The sequence below is a fragment of the Acanthochromis polyacanthus genome, chromosome 2 (genome assembly GCF_021347895.1).
Source record: "Acanthochromis polyacanthus isolate Apoly-LR-REF ecotype Palm Island chromosome 2, KAUST_Apoly_ChrSc, whole genome shotgun sequence".
Lineage (NCBI taxonomy): Eukaryota > Metazoa > Chordata > Actinopteri > Pomacentridae > Acanthochromis > Acanthochromis polyacanthus.
In genome coordinates this window covers 27,890,453-27,907,925 of record NC_067114.1, presented here as the reverse complement: position 1 = coordinate 27,907,925, position 17,473 = coordinate 27,890,453, and the positions used below count along the sequence as shown (strand labels likewise).

At 37.9% G+C, this 17,473-nt stretch overlaps 1 protein-coding gene across 1 annotated transcript in view; it reads right to left on the bottom strand.

Annotated features, from left to right (window-relative positions):
- si:ch211-186j3.6 (neural-cadherin) overlaps positions 1 to 17,473 on the bottom strand; it is a 416,158-nt gene that overhangs the window by 244,145 nt on the left and 154,540 nt on the right. The window contains exon 7 of the mRNA XM_051944931.1: positions 7,035 to 7,177. Coding sequence (XP_051800891.1) covers positions 7,035 to 7,177 — 143 coding nt within the window. The remainder of the gene's footprint in view (positions 1 to 7,034; positions 7,178 to 17,473) is intronic.

Sequence of the window (17,473 nt, the reverse complement as noted above, 5' to 3'; positions counted from 1 at the left end):
CTCCTGCCGGAAGGGAGGAAAACAATCACTTGAATGATTGTCGGACATTTAGGATGGTAGAGAGAGGGGGAGCTGGCAGCAAGAGGGGAGAAGAGGCAATAAACGATTTTCATCAGTAGCAGAGGGAGAATGAGATGGGTTGGAGAGGGTGGGTGGAATCCAATGTGCTCGCCTTCCATTATAAGAATCATAAAATACTTTTAATGACCAAATATTGGGCTCTTTGAAACAAGATATTGGATCATATTACAAGCATTATGGTGTCACACTTTGGCTCACACACTTTGGTGCAGACAGACTGTGTTGTGCATTTGTGTGCATCTGTATAAGGGTGCGTTCCTTTTATATGTGTGACTGGTTTTCAGTTGATTTACAGCAAATCAATCACTACAAAAAGGGTCCTTAATAAAGACATGTAACATAGAGGACGGACGCTGCAGCGCACTTTAAAGAAAGTCAGATACGTGCTGCAGTAGAAGAATGTGTTACATATTGTACATTCTGACAGTTGTTGGCTACCTATTTATATCCTACCTCCAGTCTGAGTGTTATTTTATTAGGTCAGGTGCAGTGTAAATGCATATATGAGTAATAATAATGGAAACCTTAGAACGTTTGAGAGCAAAACACAATATGTTATCAGCGTTTCCCCTGGGTTGAAATGGCTGTGAGGTGGTGGGGTGTAGGCAAGGGCATCTTGATTTTGAAAATCAAGATGCAAAATGGGGCATTCTGGCACAATTTGGAGCACATTTTGTTGTATTTGTAGCCATTTCCAAAAACTAAATTAAATGAAATTTTCATGTTTCTTTTCTAAAAATTAGTGATGGGGAGAAAATAGGACAAATATAAACCCACTTGTCCTTGCAATCAAAACATGTCAACTAGTCCAGTCTATTATATTCTGGTCAGATTTCCACAAGCCATTCCAAAATGCCACATCATTTCTTATTACAAATTTGAAAAAGATGACAAAGGACTTGAATCTGGAATCAAGTGGTGACTTTTACTTTTTTTCTAAAAACAACTGCATGTTAGGTACCAAATTCCCACTTCATTTTTATTTATAATAAAAAGGTTATGTCATGACCTTCATTTTACTTAAAAATGTGAAAGAAAACTTCAACTCTGGGTTAACAACTGGTTTTCTGAAGGAGTTAGTTCTGTTTTCAAAACTGTTACCTTTTTGAACACAGAACTAGAATTTGAACACAGAATTTGTTTTGCCATTGAATGATATAATTTCGGGCACTCTATAAATCATTTTATCAAAAGAAACTAGGAACTTTATATTCCGTTGAAATCATTTGTCTCGTTCGTGAGAACGGGTTTTGTTGTGAGTAAATGTTTTAACGGGAACCATTTTTGCAGTCACTGTCAATTCGTATCGCCGCGGACAACAAAACAGTAAGCAAACTCAGTAAAGGAAGCGAGATCGATGCCTACACTGCGTTGCTCACTTTATTTTGATGACATGCAATAGTTTTGATACTTAATTTGACATATGTCTGTGATACACACCTGCTTTTAGCCCCGAAAAACGAAACGATGGACCGCTGCCGTTTCTTGTCCTCCATGCTTGTTGACGCTAGGAACGTTCACCAATCGGAACGACCGACATTTGAAACACGATCTCGCGGGATGTCATACGAGAACTGAGTGTTACCGACCAATGGGGATGTGCCTTGCTGTCTTCAGCCACGGCGAGAAAAGGCTGCCATTCTGGCTTGTTGATTTCAGCGGCGAATATACCGGACTTATGTGTCAATGCTTTCTAATATTTAACATTACTTTTTTTTTTTTTGGCGCAGACCAGTGAGGCGGCAATGTCGGCAAAATTGTAATGAGGCAGTGGCCTATACCAGTGAGGCGGCCCGCCTCGTCGGTCATATAGGAGGGGAAACACTGGTTATGGCATGCAAAATCAAGAAAAACTATTTCAGATTCTGCACTATTTCTAGGTCAGCAATCACTTTTTTAGGCAGTTTTGACCTTGTTATTTCTTTGTGCAAAAGGACAGATAGCATGCTTGTACAGAGGCTTGTTCAATTAACTATTTTTGCAGCCAAAATTAGCATGTTATTAATATGCCTCTGCCTCAAGAACACAAGACTCCTATGTCCTAGACCACTTGAGTAAGTTTAAGATTCCAGCAATAAAAAGTCGATGACTGCATAAAAAAAGTCATATTTAAAGCTGAAGTCAATTTTCTGGCAATAACTTCCTGTTGTATGCAAGGAGATGAACATGACAGAGAATGACACAACAGTGTAACAAACTTGCACTGCAAATTGGGGCTAGCAATGTTCAGCTGTGGGGTTGCTATTTCTACTCTAGAATTCGACATCTACATCTGCAAATCGATCTAATCTTGATTGAGGACACTGTGCACTCCATGATTCAGAGACATGTTTTCTCGTCTGGTTTACATCTTTATGGACAGAAGGATTCATACTACAGCAGGATAATAAGACTGAACCCATCTCAAAACTTTGGAAGGACTACTTGAAGACCAAAGAAAACCAAACAGTGCTGAGTCTCATGGACTTCTGTTCACAGTGAATCTGACCTCAATCATACTAAACGTATTTGTGGGTACTTGAGGACTGAGAAACTTTTTTTTTTTTAATTTAAATTGCTAGCTGGTATTTTTTATTATATGTGTAAAAGGGTTGATTAAGCTCTGTTACGAGAGCGAATAGTATTTTAGTTGGGTACCATTTCAAACTGCAAAAAAGATGTCAGAATTGACGCAGCTAGCATTTAGGGAAGTATGACTGTGTATGGCAAAAACTGAATTGAACTACAACACATGCCACTCAGTGTAATTATGTGACTTACTGATGTTTTAATAGTTTTTGGAAAACAAAGGGGCCATACTGCACAGAAGAATAAGATATAAATCTATGGATACACAAGAAACGCAACGTTAGCTGGATAGAATAGTTGTTGGTTGTGGTCTTGCCGTTGGATTTGTGGACTCTAAATGTTATCTTTGTGAGGATTTACACACCTACCCCAAGCCAACAGTTATCACTTTTTTTCTTCTTTTTTTACTGATCAGACTTCTTTAAAGGTGTGTGTTATATTGGCATCTCCTGTTTGCTTTGTTGAACTTAGTAGAGTGGGAAAAAACTAGACCTTCATCTTTGTTGTAGCTACATTGAATTTCACCTACACACAGCGATATAATTAGACAGGGAAACAGTCTGCAAAGGAGTGTTAAATGATTTATCAAGGAAAAAAATCCAGTTCTCTGAAAACATTTTGACAGGTCAGAGTAGGAAAAGCACAGGTGTGCATAATAAAATAATAAAATGAAATGTCAGAAGATCATTTAGCTGCTTCAGTTACAAGTTAAAGGTTCTGGTATTGCTCATTTTGTTATATCAAGGTAAAACAAATACAACTGTCTGCTGAAAAAAAGGCCTATTAGCTCCTTTAGCAGTACCTACTCAGAACTATCTTTAAAGAAGATGATTTATCCAATTTATTCCACTGATGAACACCAATTATAGTGATCCTATATGTTAACAGACAAATGGCTAAATCAATCACTGTGTACCAAATACCAACAATGTTAATTGATCACAGTGGCATTCAATTTGCAGGCAGGTAGTGTACACATGACGTATTTACAGATACACACTTAACTTTGCCTTTACACTGAAATTCACAAGTCAAATGAAAAGTTAATCTTTTATGGTGGTCAAAAATGTGGTCAATGTGACAAACTGCAAGTAAAGCCAAACAACATAAAAGGCAGAGAAAAATCTGCACTCAAAATGTGATAGCACGATGGATCGAATTATAGCAACAAGTCTTCTTTCTGCTCGACGGAATGACCGCTGCTATCAGCTGACAGTGAATGTCATTGCTGGTAAAAAGAGAAAATTGTGCCTTGAAGTTTTAAGTAATTGAATTTGTAAAAGTCATCGGATTACCCTATAATGTGATATGCAGATTCAGAGGGAGCTGCAATTGACAAAAGGGTCGAACTACAATGAAATTGGCAACATTACGGCACACAGACACACAAACACAGACTACATCATTAACCCGGCTTCCCATTTCAGATTGCTTCTGGGCTTGCTGCTTCTGCCTCTGAGGAAGTTGAGATGTGTGACTATAAACCTTAGAAGGTATTTTGTTACAAAGTCACCATGGAAATAGTCTTCACACTTCGAGTGATTATTCTAATGTCTTCATGACATGACCTGTCAGGATTTAAAAATCCTTTAGAAAGCTTCTTGCAGTAAAAGGAAAGCTGGCGAGGCATCCTTCATCCTCAGAATAGTGGCTATAGTGAAGGATATAAAACTATAAAATAAACACACTATGAGGCACATTTTCAAGACCCTCTGGGGTACACTTGACAAACTGCAGAGCTTTAACATTTATACGGTTTATGAAAATATAGCAGGGAAGACACACAGCAAACCAGGACAAAAATAACTAAGAAAAAATGTATATCTTTGTGGATATTACTGGAATGCATGTAGGTGAATCACACAATAACAACAGGCTTCTGAGCAGGTTCTAGGATTTTTCACCTAAAATTTTCATCAGCAAGGTAAAAATAACTCACTGAGATTAAACTATGTTGAAAGAACATGTATATTAAATATGCAGTTTATTTCATTTATTTCCCATGAAAATGATCAACTCTCAAGCAAGCAAGATATGAACATGATTATTGTGTATAGTGTCTGGCATGCTTTATTGTGTGTCACTTTGTAGCGCCAGAACCACAACTGATATTAACATTTACCTTCTGAACCCCAAAACCTGCCAGTGGGTTTCAAAGGCATGATGTCATTATTATTATTGTTATTATTAATATTATCATTATTATTATTATTATTATTATTGTTGTTGTTGTTGTTGTTGTTGCCGTCAAACTTGCACAATTTATCAGCTACAGATATGAAGAGTTTATTTGCAAAAACAGATAAGTCAGTTTTTATAAATTTTCAGAAAACTTTTCTTTATTGTTTACTTGAGATAATATCAATCAAACTGAAGTTGAGTGGATTTTACTCAGTAGAAAAAACATGACAAAATGTAGAACAAATAAATTAATAATAATAATAATAATAATAATAATTATTATATTATTATTATTATTATTATTATTGTTAGGGGCTGCACAGTGATGTAGTGGTTAGTATTTTCGCCTTGCAGCAAGAAGATCCCCGGTTCAAATCCCGGCCTGAGCCTGGGATCTTTCTGCATGGAGTTTGCATGTTCTCCCTGAGCATGCGTGGGTTTTCTCCGGGTACTCCGGCTTCCTCCCACAGTCCAAAAATATGCTGAGGTTAATTGATTATTCTAAATTGCCCGTAGGTGTGAATGTGTGTGTGATTGTTTGTCTGTATATGTAGCCCTGTGACAGACTGGCGACCTGTCCAGGGTGTCCCCTGCCTTCACCCGAGTCAGCTGGGATAGGCTCCAGCACCCCCTGCGACCCAAGAGAGGATAAAGCAGTGTATAGAGAATGGATATATTATTATTATTATCATTATTATGATCTCAAGTAAACAATAAAAAATAGGTTTCCTGAAAATTTATAAAAACGGAATTATCTGTTTTTGCAAATAAACTCTTCATATATTGAGTACAGATATATAATGTTCATGCACCTTAGATAGTTTGATATAACTGTCTTCCTACTACCTGTCAAGTCACTTTAGATCACTCAGATTCATTTTAAATCATCATGCCTTGAAATGTGTAAATATTGTATATTGAATTTTAATTCCATCTAGTATTCTAGAGATTTTACAATTAGAAGTGTGTTTCTATTATAGTATTGTACAGCAAGATTTTTAGAATATATGCTAACCTTAATGTTACTAACCTGCGTATCCTGCCTTTTTTGTTATTTATGTTGTCGTATGTAAGCTGCTGAACACTTGGATTTCCTTTGGGATTGATAAAGTATCTATCTATCCATCCCTCTATCTACCCACCCATCTATACATGCATCTATCCATGTATCTATTGTAAAAACGTAAATAATATTAAGATTTTCCGATTTGCATCTGCTCTTAAATTGTGTTCGGCTTTCAGTTTTGTCTGGAGAATTAAGAAAACCTCAGCTTAAAGTTATGATCACTTATCATGTGTCTCATTTCAACAATTTCCAAAAATTCACCATGTGTAGTAATCTGGATCTGAAATAAATAAATAAATAAATAAATAAATAAATAAATAAATAAATACATAAATAAATACTGTGCCCCTTAGCACAACTGGGAAGGATAATTGAATAGATGGATGAAATGACGAACATTCTTGGAGTCTAGAGACTAAACTAGATTGAACCGCAGTCTGTGTTTACACAGAAGTGAGACAAGTACGAAAACAAACTGGCAACGTAAGTGGTAAAATGGCAGCTGGGTAGCTCAGTGACTGACACTCTTGACTTTAGTAAATCCGTGTCAGGGCGCAGTTGTTGAGTAAGAACTGTTACGCAAGGTTCTTAGAGCTGCCTGTCTACCTCGTGTTGTATCTACTCTCAGATGTAAGTCGCATTGGATAAAATGAAATTACAAATCAATATCTATAATATAAAGAGCCATCATTTGTTTAGGCATTAGTAACACCTAAAGGCACTTGGAAACATCTTCAACATTTTCATTTAAGTTTTTTTTTTCTTTTTTATTTATACAAGAATTTTTTCTCTTGTTTTCAATGATTGATATCATAACTCACAATATAACTGTATCATATTGTACAAAATACTTTTTTGAGTTGTTTTTACTTTTTGCCATGGTTATGTTGTTTCCATTGACGTGTAGGGCATTGAGTGAAAAATGAGTCCACTGTGAAGAAAAAAAAAAGCAGTTTCCAATAACTGTTTGGGGTCCGGAGGGTTTAAAGGAAGAGAATGCTATGTACATGAAAGCTGTAAACCTCAAAACTTGAATGAAGTTGAATGAAAACTATATTTAGATGCAACAAAACAGCAGGTGAGGACACATTTTTCAATTAAAAAATAAAAATAAAAACAAAAATCCAGGATCTCTTACCTTTTTGGCTGTCAATGACAAAGTTGCCCTCCTCGTTTCCTGTGGTGATCCTATACGTGATCCCATCCCCATCAGGGTCCTTTGCCAGCACTGTTGCAACAAGCGTGTTGGGGCCTGCATCCTCTGAGACGAATGTCCGATAGCTGAGAGAACACGTAAAAATAACAACATAATTACCACTTCTCTGCAGGGGGATATATCCTGACACACAGCTGCAAAGGTGAAAATTATACAGATTCAATGTTTGTCTTTTTTTTTTTTTCAAATGTACGAAGTCCAATTTAAGAACAACCAGGAGTTCAATGTGCCACATAGAACCAAATCATTTAACTGGAAACAAGGAAAAAAACATTGATTTGCATACATTATGTATTTAATGTGTCAAAAGCAAACCCATTTATATACTAACCAAACTCACCACTACTTTTCCATCACTACACATTATAACCACATGACTTCATTTTCCAGTATAGTTACAATTAATGTAACTTTGAATTTCACATTGATATATGGGGGGAAAATATGAACATGACTTCAAAGGCTGATTTTAAAAAAAAGAAAAAAGAAGTGAATTCCATAAAATGTTTACATCTACAGGTACAAGAGGTCAACTCTGAGCCCTATGTAATTGTTTTTCAGTGGTGGTCTCCATCATACTAAATCAAAAGTATGCACCAGGAATATACTCTGTCACATATTGTGTGTTTCATGTGAGAAATGTGTTTTCTATCTCTCCCACTTCATGTTATACCAGCTATTCTACAGCTTTCTCTCTCAGGGTCTGGTGTACATCAGTCTTTGAACAGATGTATAGATTGTAAAGCAGCAGAGTCTCGAAGGGCAACATGCACAGCTACTGCAGAGCAGAAACAAAAAAAATAATCAAGAGTTCACCTTTAGGTTCAATTTTAACAACCATCACATAACAAAGATGAAATAAAGAGAGACACACAGACTTCTGGCCCCCTGTACCACATCATCCTCCATCTTCACACCTTCATGGAGGAGCTGCAATCTAACAGCTTTTGAGCTGATAGGGTGTGAGCACAGGTCAGGGTGGTAGTGGTGGAAACTGCTTCTATTTCCTGTGATATCCCTACAGTATAACAGGACACACCAGGCAGAACTGGTTCTCCACATGGCACTCACTTTTTTGGTTGTGTTGTCCTCTGGGATTGTGAGGAGGCCCAGTGGCTCTTAATTACTAAATACTATCTGCTTTCAAGGGTGTGTATGTCATTGCTTGTTTCTAAATCAGTGGACAAGGAACAGAGGAGGGAATGAAGCATCAAAGAATAGAAAGAAAATTTATAATTCTGTTTAAGTGATGCTTTCTTGACAAACAACAGAAGCAGCTGTACCATGAGCTCATCCTTGAACTGCAAACAAAAGTATCTAATGGTAACATCAAATATACAACCTCCGGCAATCTATCAACTATTGAAATATAGAGATATGATTAAATGTATACATTTATTTTCAGACTTTATATGATTCAGAATCACCAGAATCAGATCAGGATCAATCTCGGTTCCTTGATCATCTTCCAATCCCCACTCTATCTGAGGATGATAAAGCCTCGCTGGATCGTACGCTTACAACTGAGGAAATCTCTGAAGCTATAAAGCATATGAAAGGAGGGAAGACAGCAGGTCCTGACGGTCTTCCAATCGATATTTATAAATTATTCAAAGATAAATTGATAAGCCCACTGAAAGATATGTATGAAGAGTCTTTTTGTAATGGTTGCCTACCCCCCTCTCTGCAAAATGCACTAATTACTCTGATATTAAAACCAGATAAAACACTGAACAAATGCGAATCCTATAGACCGATTTCTCTTTTAAATTCCAATACGAAAATAATAGCTAAAATGTTAGCTTTACGATTAGAGAAATGCCTCCCATCTATAATAGGCAGTGATCAGAATGGATTTATTAAGAATCGTCAGGCATACTATAATATCAGAAGAGTATTACCGTATTTTCACAACCAAAAGGCGCACTGTACCAAAAGGCGCAGTCTCAGTTATGTGTGCCATTACTGTATTTAAAACACACATAAGGCGCACCTGATTATATGGCGAGGGTTTTATATACAATCCACGCCCACACTTCCCCCTTTAACGTTCTCATGGTGTCCTCTACTACGTCGGCCTTACAACAACAACACACACACAAGCATACAAGTGTGCGTATTTAAAAATAGAGCCGGAGCAAAACTGAGTTTGATTGTGCTTTATTTAAGTATTGATTACAAAGTACTAACATTTTTTTAATCATCAATAGTCGCGGGCATGGTAAAACACAGATAAAACAAGCACACAAGTGTGCGTATTTAAAAATAGAGCGGGAGCAAAACTGAGTTTGGTATTCACATTTTTTTTTTTTTTTACCGGTAATCGTCATCAATCAAACCCATGGAAGTCCTCATCCTCTGTTTCTGAATTGAACAGCTGCGCTAAACCTCCATCAAACATGCCAGGTTCACTTTCTTCACTGTCAGAGTCACTTTCCGTGCCGTGCGGCGCCTCGGAAATGATGCCGGCTTTTGCGAAAGCTCGAACAACAGTGCCAGCAGACACGTTAGCCCCATCGGTCATCCATCGCTCCCACGCCGCTCTTAGCCTTACTTTGAACGGCCGGTTCACACCGATGTCCAGCGGTTGGAGTTCCTTTGTCAGGCCTCCCGGAATGACAGTAAGCTCAGAGTTCATTTGCTTCACTTGTTTTTTCACATCGGCTGTGAGATGGGCACGCATAGAGTCACAGATCAACAGCGATGGTGATGCGGGGAAAAAAACCACCTGGTCTACGTCCGCCTTACAACAACAACAACACACACAGGACGCACTGCACCATAGGGCGCGCCGCACAATTTGAAGAAAATCTAAGACTTTTATGTGCGCCTTATAGTCGTGAAAATACGGTAAATATCATTTATGAAAAAGGAGAATCATGGGACTCTTGTATTCTGTCCTTAGACGCCGAAAAGGCCTTCGACAGAGTTGAATGGCCATACCTATTTGATGTACTTCCCCGCTTTGGTTTTGGTGATTATTTTAGGCAATGGGTCAGACTTTTGTATTCTGGACCAAGTGCAGAGATAATGACTAATAATGTTATTTCCAAACCTTTCACCCTACATCGTGGGACCCGTCAGGGGTGCCCCTTGTCCCCCCTGCTTTTTGTTTTGGCACTTGAACCCTTTGCCATTTCCATCAGAAATCACCCTGTTATTAGAGGAATTCCAATTGCAGGTGTAGAGCACCACATAGCCTTATTTGCAGATGATACATTACTTTTTATGACTAAGTTGGAACAGTCATTATCAGCCCTTACTGATGTAATTGACAGGTTTGGGAAATTCTCAGGTTATAGAGTTAATAAGACCAAATCCTCTATTCTTTTTCTTAATGAACAGGAAAGGAGCCGACCGGAGATCCAACATCCTTTTGTGAATGCTTCCAAAGGATTTAAATATCTTGGCATTTTTATTACTCCAAGCCTAGAATCACTAATTCCTGTCAATTATGACCCAGTTATTTTAAAAGTGAAGGAATCTCTAAGCAGATAGATCTCACTCCCCCTGTCTGTGATAGGACGTATAAATGTTGTAAAAATGAATGTTCTTCCTAAATTTTTGTATCTTTTCCAGTCCATCCCGCTGTCTCCTCCTAAATTCTTTCAAGATATGAAATCAACATTCACTAAATTCATATGGAAGTCCATGCGTCCAAGGCTCCGTCTTACACTATTATACCTTCCATTTGATAGGGGAGGCCTGAAGGTACCAAATCTCGTGTGGTACTATTGGGCAGCTCAATTAAGAGCAGCCAGCTTGTGGTTCTCTCCCCAACCACAGCTGTCCTGGGTAGGAATTGAGGCACTCTCCACAAAAGGACAAGGATTAGACTCTTACCTATACTCAGACTCTGTTAAGAATCTGAAGGACAACACTCTGAATCCATTTGTCAGGAATACCCTATTGATATGGCATAAGGTGCATAGTGTTATAGGCGATGTTCCTAATCTATCCTGCTTCTCACCTATCTGGGGTAATGCTGAGTTCAGACCTGGTAAAAATGATCTGGGATTCAAACAGTGGTCACAGAAGGGTATCAGGAGATCTTGGATCTCTATGAAAGTGATACACTGTTACCCTTCAATGAACTCAAAGACAAATTTAATATTTCACAGACCCACTTTTTCAAATACCTACAGCTACGAAGCTTTATTAACTCTAAATTTAAGAATTCATCTACTTGCCCCCCACTAACAGTATTCGAACAATATGTAGTTCAACACCAACATAGCAAGGGCCAGATCTCTTCTCTTTACAATATATTCTCATCATATTCCACAGAGTCCTCTGACTCAAAAAGGAAGTCCTGGAGTGAAGATTTAGGCGAAGATGTGCTTGACTGTGAGTGGAGTCAGGTGTGCTCTGAGGCCCATAATATTTCAATAAATACTAGACTGAAATTAGTACAGTATAACTGGATCATGAGAATGTACATCACCCCAGAAAAGGTAAACAAATTCAATCCAAATGTCCCTGACACTTGTGTGAAATGTCAGACTCACAAAGGCACCCTCTTTCATTGTATTTGGGAGTGTGAGAAGATGCAGAAGTTCTGGAAGGAAGTCATTAACATAATCTCTCAAATCACCTCTAAATGCATCCCTCTCTGTCCTAGAATTTGCATATTGGGTCTGTACCCCATAAATCTTATTTTAAAAAAACATGAAACCACATTGATCAATCTTTGTCTCATTCACACGAAACGTCTGATTGCCATATACTGGACAAATGTGTCAAGTCCCAACATTAGTCATTGGCTCAAGGAACTATCATCCTGCCTGGCTTTAGAGAAACTAACTTATGGTCTTAAACACAGGCTGGGGGAATTTTATGAGATCTGGAACCTTTTTTTTTAAATTTCTTGGAAAACACTGATCTACAACATACCCTTCAGTCTTTACCTCCCCTCTAACACTTTACATACAGGCAAATTCAAATCATCTGAAAACTTCACTAATCTTCCAATCTAATAATTTTATTTGTATGCCATGCTCCACTATGACTGTAAGTCTTGATATGTACTGACTGTAATTCTTAACACTTGTTGTCTTCATCTTATTTTCATTTTCATTTGCACTATATACTGAGATTTATATATTGTATTTCTGTTTATCTTTTTCTTGTTATAACTATTGAGAGGCGAGATTATGGGTGGGTGGTTGGGGGGTGGGGTTATCTGTTCGGTTTGTGTTTTTGTGTACATGTACACTTTGAACTAAAAATCAATAAAACATATGTTCAAAAAAATGTATACATTTATTTAAAGTTAAAATCTGAAATTTACAAGAGCATTTGAACTATTTGCTGTTACTCCAGAATGAAGACGGGAGCATCCTGTTTGCTTTGATAATCCCTGAGATGTGTTGAGAACTCAATTAGATTCCACCTACATACTTTAGAAAGAACACCAACGTATTAGATCCCACAATCCCCACCGCATGTGAGGACAACAGTCAGGACATGAAATCCAAGAAACTTTGTGTGCAGACATATCTGAGTACAATGCTACAAAACCATTTCTACAGCTCTGTGTGTTCCCAGGAGCACAGTGGCCTCGATAATTGTGAATTTGAAAAAGCACCAAGACTCTTCATAGAGCTGTTCGTGTGGCACTGTTCTAAAAGTAGGTCCTTGGCTAGGGGGGTCGACAGAAGTTGAACAGTCATGCAAACAGAACCTTAGAAGTTGTCTGGAGAGATGGGCATACCTGCCGAAAAGACAAAAATCTCAGCAGGACTCCAGTAGTCAGATCTCTGTGGTAGAGAAACTACATGGAGTCAGTCTGAGAAAAAAAAAAGCAATGATAGCCTGCATAGAATTTATCAAACTGCATTTAAAGGATGGCATGAAAAAAGAAATCTCTGGTTTGATGCTTTCTCTTTGGGCAGAGCTTCATCAGACTCCTGAACACTAACAGCCATTTCATCTACCTCCCATCTTGCACATATCTGGCCTCCTTTTCACATGGTGTTTTTTCCAATATTGTTTTGTTATATATGTACATTCAATTTTATTTTGTAATGTTGATATTTTATTACTTACTGCTTGTTGTCGTGCACCGTCCAGTGTCAGCTATTTATATTTTCATCATGCCATGTATGATGACAATAAAGCTATTCTATTCTATTCTATTCTATTCTATTCTATTCTATTCATGCAAAGTAGCAGGAGCCACCAATGTTGTTCTCAATGACACACTTTGATTTCTTCTTTAGAATTGGGTTCCAGCTGAAAAATCTATAGCTGACCTACTAAGCTATTATAATGTGCTACAGTGTAATTTAGAGTAGTTTAAAAAATGTTTGAGAATAACTGTAGGTGAGCTCGTGCTTGAACTGCAACAAACAGTGGATTGATGGGTGGAGAAAGAGATGGGGCTTAACAGATCAGCACATTTGTAAGAAAGCAGCCGTGTTGAGTTACATCAAAGCTATTTAAAGGTCAAAACTGATTAAGTTCATAAGAAAAAAAAATCTTAATTCATCAAAAAGACTTTGTTTTTAGGGGTTTAATTAATGCCCAGAGAGGCAAGTTGCTAGCCTAGCTGCGCTAGACAACCCACGGAAACAAATTTAATTGTCTGCCAGGGTGGGTCTAGTTACCCTCCATAAGGCTCGAGGCTGGATTCTCCTAAAACTGGCCGGACGAATCACCATGAAGTGTAGAGTCAGAAGGCAGGCGTAACTAAGTGACGACAGAGGCGCGACGATTCTGACAGAAACAACCAGCGCACAATAAACAGTCATCTTTCGACTCGGCTTTGGCCACAGCCCTTAAAGATTTGAAGCTAAAATTCAACTTGAAAGATAAACAAAGGACGGCACTGAAGTGTTTCACTGAGAAGAAAGACGTATTTGGACTTATGCCGATGGGATATGGCAAATCCTTACCAGTTGGCTCCGCTGGTTGGGAAGCTAATGGGACTTAGCCACAATCCGCCGGTGCTCTAGGAACTACATCAGCCGATTCGTTGCACTGATTGGTTGTATACCTATCCAATTGCTGCAGAGGGATTTGATAGACAACCTTTTAGCCCGCCTCCCTCCCTGTCGAGCGGTCCTTGACCCTTGCGTCTTCAGAACATGGGTCTAGCGCGGCTAGGCTAGCAAGTTGCAGTATACACACTACTGTTCAAAAGTCTGGGGTCACCCAGACAATTTCATGTTTGCCATTAAAACTCACACTTTTATTTATGTACCAACATAATTGCACAAGGGTTTTCTAACCATCAGTTAGCCTTTCAATATTATTAGCTAACACAATGTACCATTAGAACACAGGAGTGATGGTTGCTGGAAATAGACCTCTGTACCACTATGCAGACATTCCATGGAAAATCATCCATTTCCAGCTAGAATAGTCCTGTACCTCATGAGCAATGTCTAGACTGTATTTCTGATTAATTCAATGTTAGCTTCATTAAAAACAAAAACAAAACTGGCTTTCTTTTAAAACTAAGGGCATTTCTAAGTGTCCCGAAACTTTTGAACGGTACTGTATGTAGAGAATAAACTAAGAAAAAGAAAAAAATTCTAATTTATTACCCTGGTTTTACACTTACTTTTACACAGTACTTCTTATGCTTACACTTCTTATTTATAATTCATGGATTTATATTTGTTTATTTATTCTTTTACTGTCTGTTGTTGTTGATAGGCACTGCTCTCTATGCACCAAGTCAAATTCCTTGTGTGTACTCACTTGGCGATAAAGGCTTTCTGATTCTGATTCTAAATGACCAATTAACATATCTTTGACCAATGACCACTGCCTCTTAAGGAACCACTGCAGATTTAAAGCTGGAACTGAAAGATGTGCTCTTTTTGCTATCATTTATCAATGACTCATTGCCTGCCTACATGTGCATGTCCATTCATAACAACACGAACGCAGGTCTAGTAAGTCTGATGGCCTAAAATATATCCACATGTCACTTTAGCTATAACAACTATTCATTTTTCACTGAAAACAAGGTACTCTTCTTAGGTGTTGAACACTCATCATATTCTGTCACTGCAGTCGTTCTGCCCCAACAACTGTTTGACTAGTTCTGCTTTGGGATATCACTGATGTGCATGTCATTTGGGTAGCCACATTTGAGTAATTTCAGCTCCTACTCTGCAAACCATGCACTTCCCTTCAGATCAATATGTAAGTCAGTAAAGCAAGATGCTGTGCTGTGTTTCTTTATTATGTAGTTTCTCTAGTAGTATATAGGGAGCATTGATCAAACGGTTTCCACTTGTGGTCTAAGGATGCTATTTGAAAGATCATTAGATAATTACCTGCATTTATCTCACCTGAAAGAACTAAGACTTCCTTGTGCATTTCTTCCTGCAATCTGACGGCAAAATTACAGATGCTGTCTGTGCAATTGAATTTATGCACAACTCTTTCACAAGGGCTACTAAGCCTCTTTTGTCTGACTGCCCAAATTGACTCTACTTCTGCATTACGGATGCAGACAGAGTAATCATTATAGATTCAAATGGAGTCAGCTTACAATTAGGCTTATGATTACAACAAGCCTGAAATGGCAACAAAAGCTAATGTCAGCTTGTGTCTGTGCAGCAAATAAACTTTTTAAAACTTCCACCATCTACAATAGTGGTATAACAATTAGATGACTAATCAATTATACAAAGAACAAAAAAAAAATTAATCATACGAACATTTTAAGTAACTCATTGGTGTTTTAATTTGTACTATAAATCTAGCAGATTTAGTTTGTTTTTTATTATGAAATGAACATCTGTTACGGCCGTGGCCATATTTGGTATTTTTTTGTTGCTGTAGTTTTGACCTGTTTTATTGTCTGGGAGTGGGTGCTCTGTGGTTGTGTGTAAATCTTTGTGTGCAGGAGGCGTGATTGGCGGACGATGCTGATTGGCTGGTTGTCATTTCAAATCCTGGCGGCCAGCAGTGATGGAGGAGCCACTTTGACAGCAGCACCCCTTGTGTGTCTCCCCAGCCTCCAAACCTTTGAGAAATAAATTAGAATAGCGGAGTTTTTGTTGTTAGGTTTAGTAGGTCTCTTTTTCGCTTATTGTGTTTGTCTTTGGATTGGATATTTTCTTTTGTTTGAGAGCAAGAAACGCCTCTTTAGTTTGTATCCTTCTTTCGTTGGTTTTGAATGAACAGCCCATGCAGTCACCTCTTTAAGTTGTAATTATATTGTAAAATAAATATTCTGGTATCTTTTATTTTTTAGAACTTGTTAGACTGTTGTTTCTTTTGGGGACTGGGGAAATATTCGGGCGGTTTTTTCTTCTTTTTTTTTTTTTACTTTATGTTGTGCACCCTACCCCCTAGACAGGGGCATTACAACATCTTTAAGGACAATTCTTGGTTGGAGAAAATAAGAGATTGGAAGACACAATTTAAGAACTTGGAGAAAAGTATTTTATTGGTTTTCTGATATTTTAAACCACTATTTTTTTTATAGATCATGAAAATGGTACTTCACATAGTTCGCTCAGTGCTTAGTTTTGACACTGAAGACACTCTTTTGACATATCTCAGAAAGTGGGTTAGTATTAAGGGGTTAGACTACACTTAATCTTAAAGAAAATTCTCAGTGGCTATAGGTTAGTTTTCCTCTACTTCTATAACTACCCCTGTCACCTACTGGGTCCCTCTGGGGTTCATTCAAGGCCCAGCTGTATTCTGTCTGTATGTTTCTACTTGGAATCATTATTAGAAGATTTAACATTTGCTGCCACGTCTACGCTGATGATGCACAGTTGTAACTCCCACTAAAACCTAGGGATTCCTGACAGCCTCTCCTGAGCTGTTAAGAACATTGAAGGGTGTATGACAAATGATTTTCTTTAGCTAAACTTTAACAAAGCTAAAGTAAATGTCTCTGGTTCCTCTAAGTCCAAAAGTTATCTATCATTCCATATGTGAAATTATATGCCAAAACCCTGGGTGTCATCTTTGATTCTAAACTCTGCTTTGACAGACAAATCAGTTCTGCTGTTAAACATGGTTGTTATCAGTTCAGAACTATGTCCAAACTTAAGCCAATTCCATCTTTTCAAGACATGAACAAAGATAATAAATGCCTAAATTATTTCCCTAATCTTTATGAACTTCAATGTTTTTTTCAAATTCAGTTGAAGACCTTGCTGAGTGCTTTCACGACTCATTCTGGTTCTCGTTCTTTATGTTTCTGTACCACAAAACATACTCAGTAGCACTCAGGTCCTTGTCACAGGTATGACTAAAGCTAAAAGCTGACAAAGCCTTTGCAGTTAGACAGCAGACACTCCCATCATCTAGGTTTTCAAATCTAGGCTAAAATTTACACATTTTGACTCCCTGACCTCTTTAGTAAACCAATTCTCCAATAG